The sequence below is a fragment of the Anabrus simplex genome, chromosome 1, assembly GCF_040414725.1.
Source record: "Anabrus simplex isolate iqAnaSimp1 chromosome 1, ASM4041472v1, whole genome shotgun sequence".
NCBI classification, from domain to species: domain Eukaryota; kingdom Metazoa; phylum Arthropoda; class Insecta; order Orthoptera; family Tettigoniidae; genus Anabrus; species Anabrus simplex.
This window is the reverse complement of record NC_090265.1, coordinates 1,422,175,760-1,422,197,706: the sequence shown is the minus strand read 5'-3', so window position 1 is coordinate 1,422,197,706 and position 21,947 is coordinate 1,422,175,760. Positions and strand designations below refer to the sequence as shown.

General features: G+C 38.0%; 1 protein-coding gene across 3 annotated transcripts in view; it reads left to right on the top strand.

Moving 5' to 3' along the window:
- LOC136858382 (uncharacterized) overlaps positions 1–21,947 on the top strand; it is a 523,023-nt gene that overhangs the window by 15,529 nt on the left and 485,547 nt on the right. For all 3 annotated transcript variants that reach the window (XM_067137884.2, XM_067137885.2, XM_067137886.2), the window contains exon 3: positions 20,370–20,557. In XM_067137884.2, coding sequence (XP_066993985.2) covers positions 20,370–20,557 — 188 coding nt within the window. The remainder of the gene's footprint in view (positions 1–20,369; positions 20,558–21,947) is intronic.

Below are 21,947 nucleotides of genomic sequence, written 5' to 3'. Positions count from 1 at the left end.
TATAATTCTCAAAATTTTATTTTGCTGGATGTTTCACATAGTAACTATAGGCTGCGTCTCTGTCTTTCATTTGATCACAAATTTCTTGATTGAGCCAAGGGTTAGGGGGTCGCTTTACTCGAGCAGTACTTAATGGGGCATGTCTATCGTATAAAGTTAAGAGAAGTTTGTTAAAATGAGAATCTTTGTTGTCAGTGTCCTTTATATGCTGAACTGTGTGCCATGGTGTGCTCAGAGTGTCCTCACCAAGCTCGATAGCTGTAGTCGCTTAAGTGCGGCCAGTATCCAGTATTCGGGAGATAGTAGGTTCTAACTCCACTGTCGGCAGCCCTGAAAATGGTTTTCCGTGGTTTCCCATTTTCACACCAGGCAAATGCTGGGGCTGTACCGTAATTAAGGCCTTGGCCGCTTCCTTCCCACTCCTAGCCCTTTCCTGTCCCATCATCGCCATAAGACCTGTCTGTGTCGCTGAGACGTAAAGCAACTAGCAAAAAAAAAAAAAAAAAAAAGAGTGTCCTCAATCAGGGCTTCTTTGTTCAAATTTTTGAAATCTCTGTATGTGATTATCATAGGCTTATATTTTGGACACTTCAAAGTGTATGCAGCGTAAATCATATCATGATGGGAAAGGCCTGGCACAGGCATCTGTCCATGTGACAATATACGGTATTTATTGTTTACAATGATTAGGTCGAGGAGTGTGTGCGAGGTTGCAACATGGTGTGTGGGTTGTAAGGGCAGAATTGTCATATTAATCGATTCAAACATGCATGTTAGTCGCCTAGTCTCAATAGTTTCATTTGTCAGGTCAGTGTTTGTCTCCCATTAAAATCATATGTTCATACCTGGATATTAAATCCTGTAGGGCTTCCTCTAGGTCCGTTGTGTTTCCAAATCCTGTAGGACTTCCTCTAGATCCATCGTGTTTCCAGTCTTCGGTCGGAGATACACTACACAGAGTAAACACTTCGTACAACGAATTTCAATTTCTACGAACAAGAACTCCGGTCTGTGAGGGTATTCACTTGGCGATTTAAATATTACCTTGTATTTCAAATCATCACGTATGAATATTCTGCCCCTCCAGGCTTAACTAGTGCTGAAGGGATAGACTGAAGCAGCCATGACTCTGAAATCATTATAGCATGCAGATTACAGGTTGAAAATATTTCAGAGAATTCTGATAATAATAATAATAATGTTATTTGCTTTACGTCCCACTAACTACTTTTAAGGTCTTCGGAGGTGCCGGAATTTAGTCCTGCAGGAGTTCTTTTATGTGCCGGTAAATCTACCGACACGAGGCTGTCGTATTTGAGCACCTTCAAATACCACCGGACTGAGCCAGGATCGAACCTGCCAAGTTGGGGTTAGAAGGCCAGCGCCTTAACCGTCTGAACCACTCAGCCTGGCAGAGAATTCTGAGAAATGTGGGACAATGCTCTGCGTATTGACATGTGCTGATCGTAGGGCAGTAGGATAGGGAAGAGGGGTAGGGCAGAAGAATTTCTTTGAGATGGGTAGTGGTATTCTGCGAGGGGGCTGGCACGATGGGACAGTGGTGAAAGAGACTGAAATTAGACATTTGTTTTCTGGTTTCTTAATGCTACCTACTTGAAAGTTAAATTATGACAACTGATAGTATGAATTTATTGATGTCTTTCAGTTTTTAATTGTGTGCTTAATTGAACCTTTATGTACAGGCTAAATTCATTTGATATTTCTCAATAGTTTTAGGAATTCCTGTTTATTATGATGAAAAGTTATGAAAATAACTATAGTAAATGTTAATTCTAATGCTCTTTCTCTTCGCAGTAAAGTACTTATTTAGGTTATTAACCATTTGTATAAGGTGTAATAAAGTGACGAATTTATTGTTGCAGGCCGTGTAAACACGCGGCAAAAAAGTTATAAAAGTTTTTGTAGACGAAAAGTGCTTGGCTCATTTTGAATAAAAATGTGCAAAGCCAATACTGCACACCCTTTCAAGGTGCTATACCGTTCGTTTATCAAATGGATTTATACGAAGGTGATAGTAAAATACGTTGCATGTTTACGGCATTCTTACAAGCAGGCGACTGGGAAGTTCCCCGCTGCTGCAACACGCTGCCCACAGGATTTAGTTTTTTGCATCACACTCACTTGTAAAGGACGTCGTTTAGAATAGCAATCGGTGTTCACACTCAGGTGATATTTAATAATGCCGCTTACTCACAAGGAACGTTGTAAATGGTATTGCGAGAAGATGACACCTGTCCAGTTATGCGTACGCCGCCAACAGGTACGAGAATAATCGGTGAAGAAACACACAGCTTAGGAAAAACTTCAGGGCTTATCAACAGTTACTTCCTGTTCTACAAATCCAACAACACAACCATCATCAACATCGATTGCAGAGTCGAGTACGCCAACGTTTGGTTATAAATGCAAACAAACATTGGGGGAAGCTGTGAAGCATTCGGAGCAGGCTTTATCAGTGAGTCCGCAGAAGAAACGGGAAGGTGTTTTTGCACTGAGTGTAAAATTTGGTGTAAGTTCATCTACCTCCGGCAAGCGCAACCTCCAAATCAAGAAGTTCTAAAATTTCTCAATCCGGATATCAGTTGGCCATCTCCTTGAGCAAGAGATTTTATTTCCGTAAAGGACAGAAAATATTCATGTGCATCACAATGCAAGACGCATACGAAGTTTCTAAACAAGAATACCCACATCACGCCATTGGTCGGTCTTCTTTTTGTGGACTTTGACCAAAGTACATTTCTGTCCACTACCAGGAACACATGATATTCATCGTGTGGAGCCATTAAAAAAATATATAGTTCAGGCTAGAAAATATTATTCTGAAAGTACTACCATAGACTCTCTACATACAGACTACAAAATCGAAGCAGATGACCAAAATCCACCCTGTGATATGGCTTTTGAAGTCGGTAACTTCATACTTGGAAAATACAGCGGAAAGAAACATTCACAATATGGGTCAATCCACGTGACTCATGTTACATTTGGAGAGCTTATACTCTAAATTAAATTTACATAGTTCACAAACAAGTAACTGTGTAACTTTGATTCCATGGTTATTAAGTACCCTATAGATTGCTTACTTGTTTTCAGGCACTTTAAGAAATATATCTATTTTTTAAATTTTTCTACAATTTTTTAAAGTTCTGTGAGTCATGTTACATGGGTTTGACATACCATCAAGCAGTATTTCTGATTTTTGCTAAACTCTGCTCTGTTAATGATTTCATAATGATCATTTCTGAACATAGTGTACTATAGACATTAATATACAATGTCATATAAAGAAACAACATATATTTTGAGAACAACTATATTATTGTTTGATTAGTAATCGTGACTCATGTTACTAATGAGCGTGACTCACATTACACCACTGCTATACCTATTCAGCCTTTCAGTGTCCTCTGGTATTTACAATTGTAGGTGCATTTAACTTCTTGAGGTGCCCATGAAGTTAACCTGAATAAATTAGATAAAATTAAATTAATGAACTAAATGAGAGTGCGTGTTAGTTAGATGGCACAGGTTATATGAGACTTACCTCTAAATACGGCAGGCATGTGGCGTGTTGCCTATTGTTGCGTGTGCTTCAGACTAACTGTTGTGAGATTCAAATGAAAAGGATGGGGCGGGCAAGGCATGAGGTAGGGGAGGTGAAGGAGAGGGGGAGGGTGGAAAGTAAGGCAGGGCTGAAAGATGTGGGAGAAAGGTGCTGTGAATATTATGAAAAACTGAATCATGACTTGTTGGTTTGACGTTTCTGAAAATGGGAATTAGAAGGTCCAAAGGATATTTGGCTTTTCTGAAATTTCATTAAGATTACGATTTGGGTTGAAATTGATCTAAATGTATGAAGCAGCTTTCGGTAGTGTTAAGGAGGGGTCCTTTGTTGATGATTTTGAGAATTTCCATATCTTGTTTTATGTCTGTGAATTTGTGATTACAGTTATGCATATGCTGTCCTACAGCTGAAAATTTATTGTATTTCAGGGCATTGACATGTTCCGAGTACCTTATATTATAATTTCTCCCGGTCTGTCCGATGTAAGAAGAATTACAACTGTTGCAAGTGATCTTGTTTACTCCTGATTTTGAATAACTATTGAACTTGTTTATGGATGTGGCATTATGTAAGACGTGCGTTCCTATTGTTTGTTTTGAAAACTACTTTTACATCGTGCTTTTTAAATATGTTGGTGACTTGGTAGATTTGTTCGTCGAAGGTAAAGATAGAAAGGGAGGAGTTGTTTTTCTTATCTTTTTTCAAGGTGGTATAAGGGCGGTATTTATACTTATTGATTATTTTTTCTATAAAGACACTGTTGTATCCATTGGATTTAGCTATATTACAAATAGTGTTCAACTCATTTTTGAGGTCTTTTTTAGACATTGGAACACTGAAGGCTCGGTTCATTGACCAGGGCTGGGAATGTCTAAATAAGAAGAACAGGTGGGCTGTTCAAGTCTGTTGTAAGATGGTATCCAGGATTACATGTACCTTATGCGGATGGCTCGAGGGAAGATGGGCAGTTCATTCATTGTGGGTGGTAACCGGTATCTCTTTTCTCTACCTGAAACGTGTAGGGTGCACACTGTAGAGTTCTGTCATCTTGGAGGCTTGCAGTATGCACTTGTCAATGAAGGCCTGCATTAACTTGTTTACACCGGCTATTTGAGTTTGTTGCAATTTGCATGCTTCCCGCAATATCCCCCGGTGCAACGTATCCTCGATTGGTTGGTATAGTGGGGGAAGAGTTAGCTGATAACATTGCCGAAGAGGTAGTCACATTGTCTGCGTTGTCTTACAAGGTTTCAGCCAGTGATATACGTTTTCAGTATTTGTTAATACCGGTATCTCATTGGGAGGAGGAATGGTAGACCACCCCTCTATTGAAGCTGAGAATCATTAAAGGAACAATGAAAGTATGAAAGACTTCATTTAGGTCTATTCTGCTAGATATAAGCTTTAAATTTGATTTTAACCTTTTGTGATGTTAGTGTATATATCTGTAAGTCAGTAGGTCATTTTTAAATAACAATCTTATATGATGCCATTAGAGGCTGATGACCTAGAAGCCAGGCCCCTCTAAACAATAGTCATTGTTGTTTTCATTTTGAAATAATACCTTCCATCATCATCTTCATCATCTTGAACCAACTCCAGTTTCCAGGGTGCGGTGAATGAGTGCGCTCCACTTATTTCTGTCCATAACCTGCCGCAACTTCAGACCTCGCCCAGCTAGATCATTTCTAATCTTATCGATGCACCTTTTCATTGGTCGACCTCGTGATCTTTTGCATTTGCGTTCCTTCTCAAACCACACTGTAGCTGTTCTTTGTGGGTCCATTCTTTTGAGATGGCCAAACCATTTTAGGCTGGTTTTAGTTGGTCAGGATGGTGTATCTTGTAGTGTCTTGTTTTGTCCCTCTTCATTTTTCTTACTAAGGAACTTAATTTCCACTGCTTGTGGTTTACTGATATTTCTGCTGGTTTGTATGCAGGTTTCTAGACTATATGTAGTAACCGGTTCAAAGAAGCTTCTGTAGAGTATTAATTTTGAACTTGCTATCCCAAAGGAGTTTTCTCTACTAGGGATTTCCAAAGATGAAGAACTGATGTACTTGTTCCAATTATTTTATCCATTACAGTGACGAATAAAAGTAGCCATAGTCTGCTGCCTTGTTGTACACCGTGCCTAGTCTCAAACCTCTCTGAATATCTGTTGCCTATTTGGACATAACTCTGGCAATGTTCATGCAGTATTTTGACTTCATTAATTAAAACACCTATTATAGATCTATTCTCAAGGCATTCTCAGACTTTTGTCTCTGTACACTGTCATAAGCCTTCTCATAATCTAGGAAAATGAAGATGACATGTTTTTTTTTTTTTCCCCCAGTGCTTCTCCACGTTCATCCTTACAGAAAATGTTAGATCTGTTGTTGCCTTATTCCTTCTAAAACCATACTGCTCCTCTTCAAGCCGTAATTCAGAAATGGTTCTTAATCTCTGTTCTATGATTTGTTCCTTTATTTTGAGTCCACAAGACAGAAGAGTGATGTCCCTGTAGTTGCTGGGTTTCCGTCTGTTTCCTTTCTTAGATAAAAGGACAATGACTCCTTTAGTCCAGTCTTTGGGTAGTTTTCTTCTTTCCAAATGGCATTTAGGACTCTAAACAACCATTGCATTCCTTGCACTCCAGCAGCCTTGATCACTTCCTTGCTTACCTCATCTGTGCCTGTTGCTTTGGCTTTACTTAATCTTCTTTAGGGCATTTTTCACTTCCATCCATGTTATAGGGCAGGGATGGCGAACCTTTTCCAACTAATGTGCCATTATAGGTCTGGATTATTATTCCCAACTGTCTACTGTGCCACTTGTTATTTTCATTTGTAATGGATACAACTCCCGCCCCCCACTCGCCACCGCTACCACAGACTTCCATCCCTAATTCCAAATTATGTTTCATAATATGTTATATTGTAAAATACCAGATACATGTGATTGCATGTTTCATGGTGGTATTTTGCCAAACAAAGTAAGTAGCGCTGTAACAAGATTTTTCATGGCCGAAACTTTTGTGGGAGGCTGTTCAAGTATTAAATTCTCCGCCTCCTGGAGAGAGTATCCACCATCAACAGCACACTCGATTTTCACTAATGCTTCATCAAGTTGTACGAACTTTTTCACCCATACATGCTTTCTTAAAATTCAGTCAACTCCATTTCTAAACTATCAATATCTAACCACTCAAAAAAAAAAAAAAAAAACTCATTTGTGCAGTATGAGGTTTTGAAATAAAGTGTGGTAGTTTCTCCAAATTTCAAAATTGGGATAATTTATTGGCAACTATTTGTCTTACAAAGTTCACAATAAACAGTTACTCACTAAGAATAATTACGCGATGCTGGCAACCACACACAAGCCAAACTTCACTAATTCACTGATGTGGGTGAGCGAATGGCTCGTCGGCGACTTCCGGACATATCAGTGTTGTAGTGTTGCCATAATGCATGTTTGAATGGAACTAGAATTTAGATTTTCGGTATTTATTTCTTAAACCTAAAACACTATGACTATACGATGAACAAGATATGTATAGTCTATAGTACAAAACATACATAAAAATGTTAATATGTCCATGTGGTGTGCCACCAAAATTGTGTTCGCGTGTCACCTAATGACACGTGTGGCATAGGTTCGCCATCCCTGTTATAGGGGGTTCCACATTTTCAATATTTTCTTTTGCCATGGTCTGCTGTTCTGTTTCATTTAAATGTTCACCATTATATAATTTTTCAGAATACAGTAGACTCTTTTTAATTCAAACTCCAAGAGGAATCAGGAAAAAGTTTGAATTAACCAAGTATGACTGTTTTAACGAAAATACAGTACAGTACTGGATAAATACATAAAATTTAATGATTCATTTTAAAGAATAATTATTATTACAGTATTATGCATTCTACCATACCTTAACAGCTGCCATGTTGTCCAGTAATGTAGTTGAAAGTTTTCACACAAAAATATACTGTATAAACACTAGTAAAACAACAGTATTTACACGCAATTAACATATGTGACAATACACAAATTCCATTACTAACTTTAAAAAGTTAGTGATTTTTTGTTTGTTTGGGTTAGTTTAGTTTTCATGATAGAGGAAATTCTCACTTTCTTTTAAAGCTTGAAATGCCTCATCATAAATATTTGACTGAGCTTCAACAAATCTTCTTAAACTTCCTACCATTTTGAAAGCTTGAGATGTGGTCAGTAAGTTATAGGTTCTTCTATAATGTCATGATTGTTCTCCTCTTCATCATTGGATGGATTGAAATTTTGTAGTACTTCTTGCAGAATATACAGTAGTCTCCTGTTAGATCTCCATACATTGCCCCTTCAGTACCATCAGATAAATACACATCATAACTGATAATAGTCAGTACTTCTTGCTATCGCTCAGGTTCCACACGCATTTCTATTTCGTCTGGAACAATTTCTGCATTGGTTTCTTTATTTTTGAAACCTGCTTTATGTAAACAGTTTGCATTTGTTTGTTTACATTCCAAGGTTGAAAACTTCGGGAAGGGGAAGATTTCCAGTGGTCAAGTGTGGATGTCCGTAGGCAAGCGATGATCAATACCATGCGATCCTACAGTCATTGACAGTTGCTGAGAAAAAGGTTAAGTTTTTAAACAGTAGCGACTGCCTGATCATGACTAGGAAGCTACAATAAAAATAGAGAATTCTTGTGAATTATTTGAAGCTTCAATTTGTGGAACCATTACAAAAGTAACTTGCAAAAAAATCCTGACTTCGAATTATCCAAATTTAAGTTTTGAAAATTCAAATTAAATATGATTTTTTTGAACTGTCTAGAATAGGAATTTCAAGGGGAATAAACTTTTATTTGTATTATCCAATATCGAAATTAACCAGAGTCCACTGTACTATCCCATCTCATCTCTGCCATTTTGAGTGATGTTTCCATCTTCTTTCTCCAGGGTATTTAATCCTTAATAGTTGTTTTTCATACTTATGGTTATCCATTTGATATAATAGTTTTGTGTTGTTCTTGCTGTCCTCTTCTTGTTTCTATGCAAATTCAGTCCAGGTTTTCTCTTTCTCATTAGAAATGATTCTTTTCACTTTAACCCACTAATGCCCACTGTATGATATATCATACGCAAAACGTGCTTTCCAAATTGCGTTATATCTAAGTCACCGTGACTGTTTTGCAATTTTTAAAGGTATCATTTAGCGCATCAGGGACGCAAATAATGCTTCCTAGCTAATGGCATTGTTGTTTTCCTCCTGTTACGATGATAGTTGGCAAGAAAGTGCGGGTAGCGCAGCAGGCTGACAAAAATAACGCACAGGTGAGTATTTATAATTATTGTGGAATTGAGCTATGAAAAACTAATCATATTTCAGTATATTTGTTACGGGAATAGTATGAGGATTTGACCTCGTATGATAGTTACTATCTTCACTGATCGAGATGGCATTCAAACACAAATATCTTTTAACGTATGAAATATCATACGCTGGGCATTCGCAAGATGAAATTTTTCAGTTTCAGATGGGGGGGCCATTCTGAACATTCTGGACAGCTTAGAAAATGGTGATTGTGATGATGACCTGTTTTCAAAAGCAGATGAAATATGATTAGTGCCTACGGGAGCTGTTGATAGTGTCATGTCCAGGGACACGAACCTTCATCAAGTAGCAGCACATAAGTAATACATAGTGATTATTTTGGTAACTCAATCCATTGGCCTTGCTGTCGGAGCAGCCATGTGTTGGGGGTGATATAGAATGACAGTTAAAAACAGAGTTGTGTGAGGTCAAGAGGTCTCACGAGGAAGTCGATACGGACAAATCTAAAAAGTCACGTCCTGTCGTCTGGAGATGGCAAGCAAATGGGGGTAGTTTGAAGGATACCATACTTAAAATTAATGGGCGACCCAATTAAGTGAAACGGGACGCAGTGTCATGTTTATGATGACAAGTATTAGAAATGGGGGAGTTATTTTATGAGCATAGGTTTAAGGGCGAGAAGTCAAGTTCATGTTAATAAATATTGCCACGTGCACAGTGTGGGATTTGAGATACATGGGGGAGGTGGTAGCACCAATAGTAAGCCAGTAAGGCTTTATCTGAGAGGAGGGGAGACCCTCATATCATATTGCTAGTCCCTTTAAATACGTATGTAATTGAAGGAACAAGCGTCTTATTGCATTAGTCTTCGCCTTGGGAGCCTTGCCTTCCGCTCACGTTAGAGAGTTGCGATCAATTCTCCAAGCGGTCTCGCTACTTAGAATATTTCTTAGTAGATCAGGTTGAACGGTGGTGCTAACACTTGGTATTCACCATTCATACTTTGATTCTCGACTTAAGCCCGAGTTCTTCTGGGTTTTATCGTAGTTGGCAACTTAAAGCTTGAGGAATCTCTGTGAGATTTCACGATACTCTGTTTTTAACATCGCTTAGCATTTCAGTGGGACTCTAATGCTTTAGAGTCCACTTGCATTTACTTGGAGTAGCCGTTCTGAGGAAGGCTAGTTCCAGTACGTCACAATACGTGACCGACTTCAATTGTACGTGTATATTCTTTGTACATCATCTGTCAATATACGCACATATATAGGAAATCATATGAGTTTCAACTCTTAACAACCAACTTACCTAACGCCTATAAATTACCATCTTATATCCCTTTCGTTTTTAGTACTGTTGTTAGCCATCAGGTGATTCCACTCACCGCTCGGCGTCTCACCTGTTGGCCGGGATACGACAGGAGAAGAAAAACTGGTGTCAGTTTTGTGGGGTTGGTCCTGAGTTCGACGTCCATCCAGGGTTGTTTAACTCTTAACCAGGCGTTGGTGGTTTCCTAAGCGGCTGTCTATCCTAGTAGACTGAGGGGCGGTCGGAAGAAAGAAGAAGAAGTCCGGAGGCTGTCTATCCTAGTAGACTGAGGGGCGGTCCGAAGGAGAAAGAAGAAGTCCAGCGGCTGTCTATCCTAGTAGACTGAGGGGCGGTCGGCAGGAGGAAGAAGAAGTCCGTAAGCAGACAGAGAGCAGAACCAAGAAGGCGCAAGGGCTGGCCCACGGAGTAGCAGAGGGATTCATAGGAGTCCAAGGAAGGAAGACGCAATCGACCCGGCGTACCTGCACGTCGTCAGCTCACCATCAGCACGCAGTAGAAGACCAAATATTGTAAGGTAAGCCAAACTCAAAATCAGTATGTCTAATTCTGAAGTGGGAAGTGCCAGTGATAATTCAGATAACAATTATATTAATATCAATCAAGCGTTCAAGTTAATCGGAGATCCTTTTGACGGGAGAAATCGGAGTAGGTTGAAAGAGTTCTGTGCAAATGTAGATTCAGCAATAGAATTTGTTCAACCAGATGAACATCCGCTGTTTTTAAATATGTTCTTACCAGAATAACGGGTGAAGCTAGAAGCAAGTTATTAGTAAGACAGGATGTAACGAGCTGGCCAAAAGCGAAGGCAGCTTTGTTTGAAAATTATGGAGAGCGTAGGACTATTGATCACTACGCATGTAAAATGTTTAAAGCACAGCAAAATAAAGATGAATCTGTAATAGCTTGGGGTTCGAGAATGGATGCAATGGTAAGCGAACTTAAAGAAGTTGCCACGGCAAGAGTCGAACCGGAGGCAAAAGTTCATAGAGCGAATTTAATAGGAGAGTTAGGGATATCATGTTTTGTACAAGGATTAATTGATAAAAGCATTCAAACGATTGTCCGTAGTAGGAACATTACGGATGATTTCGGTTTAGCAGTTGAGGTAGCGGCCCAAGAAGAGTCGGCCGTACTCTCAAGTAAGGAAAAGCACGGTGAATCAGTTAGGAGAGATAAATATTGTAGTAATTGCAATAAGAAAGGACATTCGGCATCCTCATGTTTTCTTAAAATGCGACCAAAAGAAGTTAAGGCAATAACGTGTTACAATTGTAATAAAGAAGGGCACTATTCACGAGAGTGCAGAGTAATAGTTTGTAAACGTTGTAAGAGAACAGGGCATGTAGAGAAAAATTGTAAAAGTAGTAAACCGCAGCAATTCACTAATTACAAGGGTAAAGGTTACGAGAACAAGCAGGCGGAAAACTAGAACAGGATCATGACGCAAGGCCGGTTATAGGTCCTAAAAGTGTTCACATAGGCCAAGTACACAATAAGTGTAATAACAATGAAGGGACAGTTTTACTATCTATAAATGATGTACACGGACCTTTTCGATTTTTAATCGATACAGGCTCAGAAATAAGTGTAATAAAGAAACAATGCGTACCGAAGGAAATAAAGATAGATACAAGTGATAGATTAAAATTGCTAGGAGTTAGCAAAGGAACACTATTCACGTGTGGAACCGCGAAGGTAACTTTGGGAACATCTCAATGCAAATTGCATGTAGTAGATGATGAATTTCAGCTGTCACAAGACGGATTGATAGGTAGAGATTTATTGAAAGATTCTGTAATTAATTTCACGGAGGAATTCATAGAAGTAAATGGTGATAAACATCAAATAGAAATTAGAGAAGCTAAAGTAATAAAAGTACGTCCGAGAACGGAAACTATGTATAACATAGGACAAGACGAAATTGCGCACGTAATGAAAGTAGAAAAAAGTGACGCACAGAAATGTTCACAATCGAGAACTCGAAGATTAATCGAACTAATTAGGGCAGATCATATGCTAAGGTGTGATAGAGAAAGGATATTTGAAATATGTTCAGAATGTAATGATAGATTTTATTTAGATAGAAAATTAAACGAGATTACGATCGGTAACATGTACCCTATACCAGGTACTACAGAATTAATTGACTCGCTAGGGAAGGCGAATTATTTCTCGACAATTGATTTAGCCAGTAGCTATTATCAAGCTGAAGCAGAGAAAAAGATATTGAAAAGATCACATTTTCGGTATTAGATAAGCATTTGATATAAATGTATGCAAATGACGTTCATGAGATTAATTAGTGGAGTAAATGGAACTGAGTGTTTATGCTAATTAGATTACACAAAAAAACGTATTTTCAGCATTAGATCGGAATTTTGAATATAAACGTATGTCAGTGACGTTCATGAGATTAATGACAAATGTATTAGCGGAAGTAAAGTGAATTAAATGTTTATTAAATGAAATTAAATTATATGATTATTTTGAGATTCAGTAAAATAATAATAATAATAATAATAATAATAATAATAGTAAAATGATCGACGTTTTGGGGAAGTTAAGAGAGATTTTCTCAACCCACGACCACGAAACAACTTAAGGGATTTTTGGGATTATCGGGATATTACAGACGTTTTATACCAGATTATAGCAAAATTGCTAAACCACTGTATGAACTTTTAAAGAAAGAAGTAGACTATAAATGGGAAACTAAACAAGAGGAAGCATTTCAGACTTTAAAGAATAAGTTGATAACGTATCCGATTTTACAATATCCAGATTTCGAGAAGCCGTTTATTGTAACAACCGATGCAAGCAACGAAGCGTTAGGCGCAGTATTGTCGCAAGGGAAGGTAGGAAGCGATTTGCCAGTAGCATACATATCTAGAGTATTGAATAAGGCAGAAAGAAATTATTCAACAACAGAAAAGGAAATGTTAGGAATTGTATTTGCAGTAAAGTATTTTAGACCGTATGTCTTAGGACGAAAGTTCACTGTAGTGACGGATCATAAACCATTTAAATGGGTATTTAATGTGCAAGATCCAACCTCAAGATTGCTAAAATTTAGATTGAAGTTAGCAGAATACGATTTCGATGTTGTTTATAAACAAGGAAAGTTAAATACAAATGCAGACGCACTGAGCAGAATACACAAATTAGATGAGGTTGAACAAGAAGAAGTTTCAGAAATGGAAACAGATGAGAAATTCACAGAGAAATTAACAGAGGATGAAAAGAAAGAGATTATGAAAGAATTTCATGCATCTTTAGTTGGAGGACACCAAGGCATTACACGCACGTATGCTAGGTTAAAAGATTATATTGAGTGGCCAGGAATGAAGAAAGATGTAGAGCAATACATTCGATCATGTCATTCATGTCAAACTAATAAGTTTACGAAGCCAGATACGAAGGCGAGTATGGTTATCACAGACACACCGCAGATTGTGTTTGAGAAAATAGCGTTAGATGTGGTTGGACCACTTCCACTTACACTCGACGGAAACAAATTTATTTTAACGTGTCAAGATCAGTTATCGAAGTACTTAGTAGCAGTGCCAATGAAAAATCAAGAAGCAGAGACAATTGCAAGGGCATTGATGGACAATGTAGTACGAACATTTGGAATACCAAGTGTAATATTAACTGACCAAGGTAGCAACTTTTTGAGCGAAGTAATGAAGAAATTATGTAGATTATTAAATATTAGGAAGATTCATACTGCCGCATTTAGGCCACAGTCAAACGGGAGTTTAGAGAGGTCTCATGCAGTATTAGCTGAATTTTTGAGACACTATGTATGTGGAACCCAAGACGATTGGGATAAGTTCATTTCAATGGCAACTTTCGTATACAATACAACGAAAAGTACGTCAACTAATTTCACACCATTTGAATTAGTATTTGGAAGAAAGGCGAATATACCAGGGACATTGCAGAGAAAACCAAACGAGAAGAATTATAATGAACACGAAAGCTATGTGGAGGAATTAGCTCGAAGGCTTAGAGAAAGTCACGAGGTAGCACGTAAAACTCTAATAGAAACCAAGTTGAAAAATAAAGTCCAGTATGATACAAGAATAAACGAAGTAACGTTTAAGATAGGAGACCAAGTTCTTTTAAGAAATGATTCAGTAAGGCGAGGCCGTAGCAAAAAATTAAGTCCAAACTTTGTTGGCCCGTACACAGTACAGGAAGTTTCAGGAGTGAACTGCGTTTTGAATATGAATAAGCGAGGGAAGCGCGTTACAGTACACAGTAACCGATTAAAGTTATATATTTAAATGAGAAGGAAAATTGTATGTAAATACATTGTGAACAATCAGTAATAAATTATAGGCAACGCAAGGTAACACAAATCTGTTACTTGCAGGTCAATGGCGCTGATAACAGCGGCGATCGCAGTGATGGCGATATTTACGAAAGGAGGAAAGGCAATTGATTTCCAGCTCCAACCATATGAATCCACCCCAGGGGTTTATTTCGACAAGCTAGGTGAAGTTCAACTCTATAACACTGAATGGAAGGTAGTAACTTATGTAAATTTAGAAGCGTTAAATGATGCGTATAATGTTGGTAAGAAATACATTCAGAGAACCATGAGATTGTGTTCAGAACTGGAAGTAAATTTAACATATACGTGTGAGAATGAGGTAAAGCTTTTAATTATGCAATTAAATAAAACTCAAAATTTGCGTGAATTAATAAGACAAACAACTAAGACTGAGGAGAAGGAAAATTCAGATCAGAATAGAATGAAGCGAGGAGTTCTTAATTTTGTAGGAAGTATTGCTAAAATTTTATTCGGAACCTTAGATTCGCAAGATGCAGCCTATTATCAAAGTCACATTAAGGATCTTGAATCAGAGAATTTGTCGATGTTAAAAGTCGCGAAAGAACAGATGATTGTAGTAAAAAGTACGTTACAATCAATGAATAGCTCATTGTATGACGTCGCTAAGAACGAAAAAGAATTAAGCGATAATATAGCAACAATACGGGGATATCTGAAGGATGAGACTGAGCAAATAGAAAGCGCATTTAGGAGAACGGAGATTGAAATCGCGGTCAATAGGCATTTCATTGACACGCAAGGATTCTTAGCGCAATTAAAAGATCATTATGAGATTCTGTTAAATGGAATAATGTTGGCTCAAAAGGGAGTCTTACAACCTCAGATTATAAGTCCTAGTGATATAATAAAGTCGTTTTCAAAGGCACAGAATAATTTCCCACCAGGAATGACATTACCTGTTGAGTTGAGACTGGCTTATGGCTATTTAATAACTAGAATAGCAGAGATTGAAGTGTTCATTACTAAAGAAATACTTGGTTACATTGTAAAGGTACCTCTGGTAGATAAGGTAAAATATGATCTTATTAAGGTTATACCATTCCCAACAAGAGTGAATGGTGAGGTAGAAAACTTTGTTTTTATTAATAGTGAAAATGAATTTATTCTTTTGGACCAGAACAGGCAAAATTATGTAATGTTAACTGAAAATCAAATTAATAATTGTAAGCGGTTGAATGATAAACTTAAGGTATGCAAACAAGAGTTGCTATCAAACTAGCTCATTCACATGAGGAATGTGTAGTAAAATTGTTGACAGGGGCACAGGTTATGCCACAAGATTGTCAAAAAAATGTAATTAGAGTACAAGAAGTAATGTGGTTTCCCTTAAGAGAAAATAAATGGATTTATATCGCTCCACAGGAGGTAAAAATAACAGTAGTATGTCAAGAGTTGCACACAAGTGATGCTAAGTTAACAGGTACAGGAATAATAACAATGTTTAATAGATGTACGGCCTTTGGGCCAAAATCAAAAATTCAATCTTCAAATGTAATTAAAACAAATAGTACCAAAGATCAAGGGTTTGTACCTGATCTATTGTTACAGTATGACTGTTGCGATCATTTAGGAATTAACACTAAATTGAGTCAATTGCAGGATGAAGGAAAGATACCGTTGGTAAATGTGCTTCACCATGCAGAGGAATTAAAATTAGCAAGTCATAAAGTAGAGGCAGTTGAAAAATTAATACTTGAACAGGAGGATGAATTAAAGCAAAATCATAAATTGGATAAGTTGAATTTTCTGTCTTATATAGGTGGAGGAACAATTGCTGTTATTTTGTTATTATTATGTTCCTGCTGTTTTTGCAAAAGATGTTGCAAAAGATTTAGACTTACTCATAAACTGTCAGAGCTAGGAGATGAGTGTTGCGGAAAGGTATGTATCCGCCAAACTATAATTAATAGTCCTAACTCACATTGTTCAGACGAGGACGTCACAGTGCATTTTGATAGACAGGAGTATGTAAGAGGTAAGCGCGTAAATGAGCGCAGGGGTAGAAGTATGACAGATCTTACTACTTCCAGTATAGAGCTTAATGAAAGGTCTCTCATCAGAGAGCCAAGGAGGCAATAAAGAGGGAACATAACCACATTAGTAAAGTAAAAATTTCAATGACCATTGTATAAGTAATGAATCACTAGTAAGACAGTGTTAAGGCTGTAATGTAACAAATGTAACTTTAAAATTGTTAAAGTACGAAAAAAAAGACTTGCCAAGGGGCAGAGTCGAACAGGCAACCTTATGTTAAGGTAAAATTTCATGAGACTGGCCTAAGGAGGCACAGTTCGGGCTTGTCGAGGGAGGCAAGACCCAAGCGTCCATTCCTATGAGTTTGGTACGGGTAATGTCAGTAATAGCTGCACAAGAATTTGTGAGACTGGCCTAAGAAGGCACAGTTCGGGCTTGTCGAGGGAGGCAAGACCCAAGCGTCCATTCCTATGAGTTTGGTACGGGTTATGTGTCAGTAATGACTGCACAAAAATTTGTGAGACTGGCCTAAGGAGGCACAGTTCGGACGTGTCGAGAGAGGCACGGTCCAAGCGTCCATTCCTATGAGTTTGGTACGGATAATGTGTCAGCAGTGACTGCACAAGTTTGTAAGACTTACTCAAGAAGTATAGTCAGGGGAACCGAGTTGCTAATGCAATCTCGAAGCCGGCCATTCCAAGAGTTTGGTACGGAAGTAAAAACCGACCAGAGAAGGCTGGAAGGTAAAGTTGTATGTACTGTGAAGCATATAAATTGATATGTGTTAATTACTGTGAAATGTGAAATGAAAAAATGTGAAATGTAAATGAGTGATATTAAGTACTGTAAAATGAAAAAAAAAATGAAGTGTTATATGTACTGTGACATATATAAATTGATATGTATTAATCACTGTAAAATGTGAAATGAAAAATGTGAAATGTAAAATGTAAATGAGTTATATCAGTACTGTGAAATAAAAAAAAATGAAATGTTATATGTACTGTGAAACATATAAATTGATATCTATTAGATGTTAAATCTAAACTGTGTTATATTAAGTACTACATGTACTGTGGAATATATGAAATGAAATGTATTAATGCAATATGGTTTACTGTGAAAAAATATGTTAATTGTAATGTGAAATGTATTATGAACATTAATTGTATGAAGGGTAAAGAGAATTGTATTAATGTCAAAATGTAATAAGTTGAAGTGTATCTATGAAATGTAATGTAATATTGCTAAAATGTAATGTGCTATGTAAGGTACATGCGGTAATTAACCCTGTATGTACGTGTACTCAGGTGGAAACCAGTTGCATGTGTGGCAACTAGTTTCTTTCCTAAGGGGGGAGGTGTCATGTCCAGGGACACGAACCTTCATCAAGTAGCAGCACATAAGTAATACATAGTGATTATTTTGGTAACTCAATCCATTGGCCTTGCTGTCGGAGCAGCCATGTGTTGGGGGTGATATAGAATGACAGTTAAAAACAGAGTTGTGTGAGGTCAAGAGGTCTCACGAGGAAGTCGATACGGACAAATCTAAAAAGTCACGTCCTGTCGTCTGGAGATGGCAAGCAAATGGGGGTAGTTTGAAGGATACCATACTTAAAATTAATGGGCGACCCAATTAAGTGAAACGGGACGCAGTGTCATGTTTATGATGACAAGTATTAGAAATGGGGGAGTTATTTTATGAGCATAGGTTTAAGGGCGAGAAGTCAAGTTCATGTTAATAAATATTGCCACGTGCACAGTGTGGGATTTGAGATACATGGGGGAGGTGGTAGCACCAATAGTAAGCCAGTAAGGCTTTATCTGAGAGGAGGGGAGACCCTCATATCATATTGCTAGTCCCTTTAAATACGTATGTAATTGAAGGAACAAGCGTCTTATTGCATTAGTCTTCGCCTTGGGAGCCTTGCCTTCCGCTCACGTTAGAGAGTTGCGATCAATTCTCCAAGCGGTCTCGCTACTTAGAATATTTCTTAGTAGATCAGGTTGAATGGTGGTGCTAACACTTGGTATTCACCATTCATACTTTGATTCTCGACTTAAGCCCGAGTTCTTCTGGGTTTTATCGTAGTTGGCAACTTAAAGCTTGAGGAATCTCTGTGAGATTTCACGATACTCTGTTTTTAACATCGCTTAGCATTTCAGTGGGACTCTAATGCTTTAGAGTCCACTTGCATTTACTTGGAGTAGCCGTTCTGAGGAAGGCTAGTTCCAGTACGTCACAATACGTGACCGACTTCAATTGTACGTGTATATTCTTTGTACATCATCTGTCAATATACGCACATATATAGGAAATCATATGAGTTTCAACTCTTAACAACCAACTTACCTAACGCCTATAAATTACCATCTTATATCCCTTTCGTTTTTAGTACTGTTGTTAGCCATCAGGTGATTCCACTCACCGCTCGGCGTCTCACCTGTTGGCCGGGATACGACAATAGCAATGACAGTGATCAAGACGATGGGCCTAGTGATGATGATGATTGTGCTACAGCTTGGGATGTAGGGAAGGGCGTAGTTCGGCAGGAAATCGAGGTCAGAGGGTAAAGAAAACTCTGTGTGGCTTAGAAGAGTGACTCGATGTATGCATTTTTGAAAATTCAGAGAGTATTTACTGCAGCTGATGAGAATCAAGTACCACTACAGAAGGCTCCTACAATTACAGAATCCATTGATGTATCTTCCGAATGGAATAAATCCAAGAATCCACAAGAAAAAGTAAGGAAAGAAAGAAATTGGGTAAACAAAGAGCTTAAGAAGTCAGTGAAGTTTACAGAGAGAGATGTGCCAGAACCATCATGCGTTCAAGAGTGGAGTGTCAGTAAGTTCACTCCAGTGCTTTGTTCAGTTCCATATGATGAAGTGATTACTAAATCGTGATGGAGAGAATCATGAAAACAAACAATACGATGTTTTCTGTGGTTACTGTTACTAATAAGTTTCTGTTGTATTACAAAAACAACAGTAGGCTTCAAAATTCGCTTCAGGTCATGCTAACACATTATATGATAGGTGGAGAGTAGGGACTTTCCCCATGAGTATTCCTTGCCCCAGAGGGTTCTGAATTATTTAAGTTCCATCTATAAGATCAGCATTCTGTTTTTAGTTCTAATTTATGTTGCAATAAATTATTTTTGTTCTTAGTAAATCATAACTATATTTGGTGTAATATGTTACCCCCTACTGCCCAGAGTATGATATATCATACGCCAAAAAAATGGTCCTTAAAATTGAAATATTCAGATTTTTTAAGTATTCTTGCTTCAAGGATCGGTTATAGATGTAATGATGTTGAAAAAAGTACAAGAAAACTCGAAAAAAATATTTTCTGGGCATTAATGGGTTAAGCTTCAGGGCTTTGTACAGCTGACTGAGTTCTAACTTATCTTCATTCCTTGCCACATCTCTCTGACATTCTATATTTCTTAGTTTCCTCATTTCATTTCTCACCTTTATTGCTGTTCAGACATTCATTCCACCATGGGGTTTCTTTTTCTCTTACTCTGTTACTTGTTTTGCCAACAGTATTGACTGCAGTGTCCACCAGGATTTTCTTAAATCTATGACATTCCTCTTCACTTGTTCCTACTTCACATTTGGGCAGTTGGTCTTTAAATAACTCGGTTGTTTGTTTTAATTGGTATGTGATCAAGAGATTTCAGATGATTTTTCGTCACTGATCTTGAATCACTTATGCTTGGAAAGGTGCTGTTGCTATTCCTTTTCTCTAAGTATTTGTCTCAATATAATGTTTAAAATTTTGTGTTTTTAGGGCTGATGAGAACAGTCTGGCTACACCTCCAGCAGCTGACTTCCCCATACCATTACCACCTCCTGGAGGCTTTGATGACCTTACATGTTTGGATCCAGTGACTACCTCCAATGAAAACGGCTCATTTTCTGAATCAGATTTAGGAACATTATTCAATACAGAATCGCATACTCAAGAGGATGTGAAAGGTAAGTGTAAACTTTGTACTTGTGAAGTGGAGAAGACGTGAATTACCAGTAAAACTTCTGTTCGATAGTGCTGCCTAGACTACATTGCAGAGTACCAGCATGCACTTTTGCTCTTTTTCTACAGTCATGAACTAATATACATAATTTTCCAGAACCTAATTGATATTAGACCATTGGTGATCTATTTATTTGTCTGTATCCAGACAAACCACAGTTAAACATTCTGCATGGGACATGACAGAAATCTGTCTTCTGTATATCATCTTCCTCTTCCTTTCCCCTTATCCAGCTCCTGCCAGGCCGGGGCACTTCTCCATCTTTCCCCTTTTTCCACCATTCCTTTTCCATCATTTTGTCCCAGTCCAGGTTTCTTCTTCTTACACCCTTCTTTACTGAATCGATCCAGCTTGTTCTTGGTCTCCTCACTCTCATTCCCTCGAACTTTATATCCATCATCTGTTTTGATATTTTCTCCTTTATCCTCTTTACATATCCAAACCATCTTAGTTTACTCCTATCAATTCTCTCATTTGGGTTTTCCATTTCAACCTCCTTTCTCACATCTTCATTTCTTAATCTGTCTTTCCTATCGTACTGCTAATAATAATAATAATGTTATTTGTTTTACGTCCCACTAACTACTCTTTTACGGTTTTCGGAGACGCCGAGGTGCCGGAATTTAGTCCCGCAGGAGTTCTTTTACGTGCCAGTAAATCTACCGACACGAGGCTGAGGTATTTGAGCACCTTCAAATACCACCAGACTGAGCCAGGATCGAACCTGCCAAGTTGGGGTCAGAAGGCCAGCGCCTTAACCGTCTGAGCCACTCAGCCCAGCTATCGTACTACTGAGGTACTTCATTTCACTGGATTGAATTCTACTTTCCTCCCTACTTGTCATTGTCCAGGTCTCAGCCACATAGGTCATAATGGATGCATAATACATTTTGTACATTACCTCTTTACACTTTCTTGGTACTTCCTTATTCCAGGCAAGGTTTTTTACACTCTGGTAGAATGCATCCCTGTTGCATCCTCTTGCTAATCTCCATGTCCAGCCTTGTATTCTGCATTAATTCACTCCCTAGGTATTTGAAACAGTCAACAATTTCAAGGTTATGGCCACCAATTTTCACAGTGCCTTTCCCTTGTCTTTCTCCTCTTAATATCATCATGGTCTTGCTTTTCTCTGCGCTGATTTTCGTACCATACTTTTCAATTTTCTTGTTCATTACATCAAGTTGTCCTTGTACTTCTTTGCTGTTTGTTCCCCAGACCATAATATCGTTTGCAAATGGTAATAACTTCATCTGCCTATTCCCATATGCTTCCTTTGTCTCCTTTACAATTTCGTCCATATCATTTAGAAACAAAAGAGTTGACTGCACACT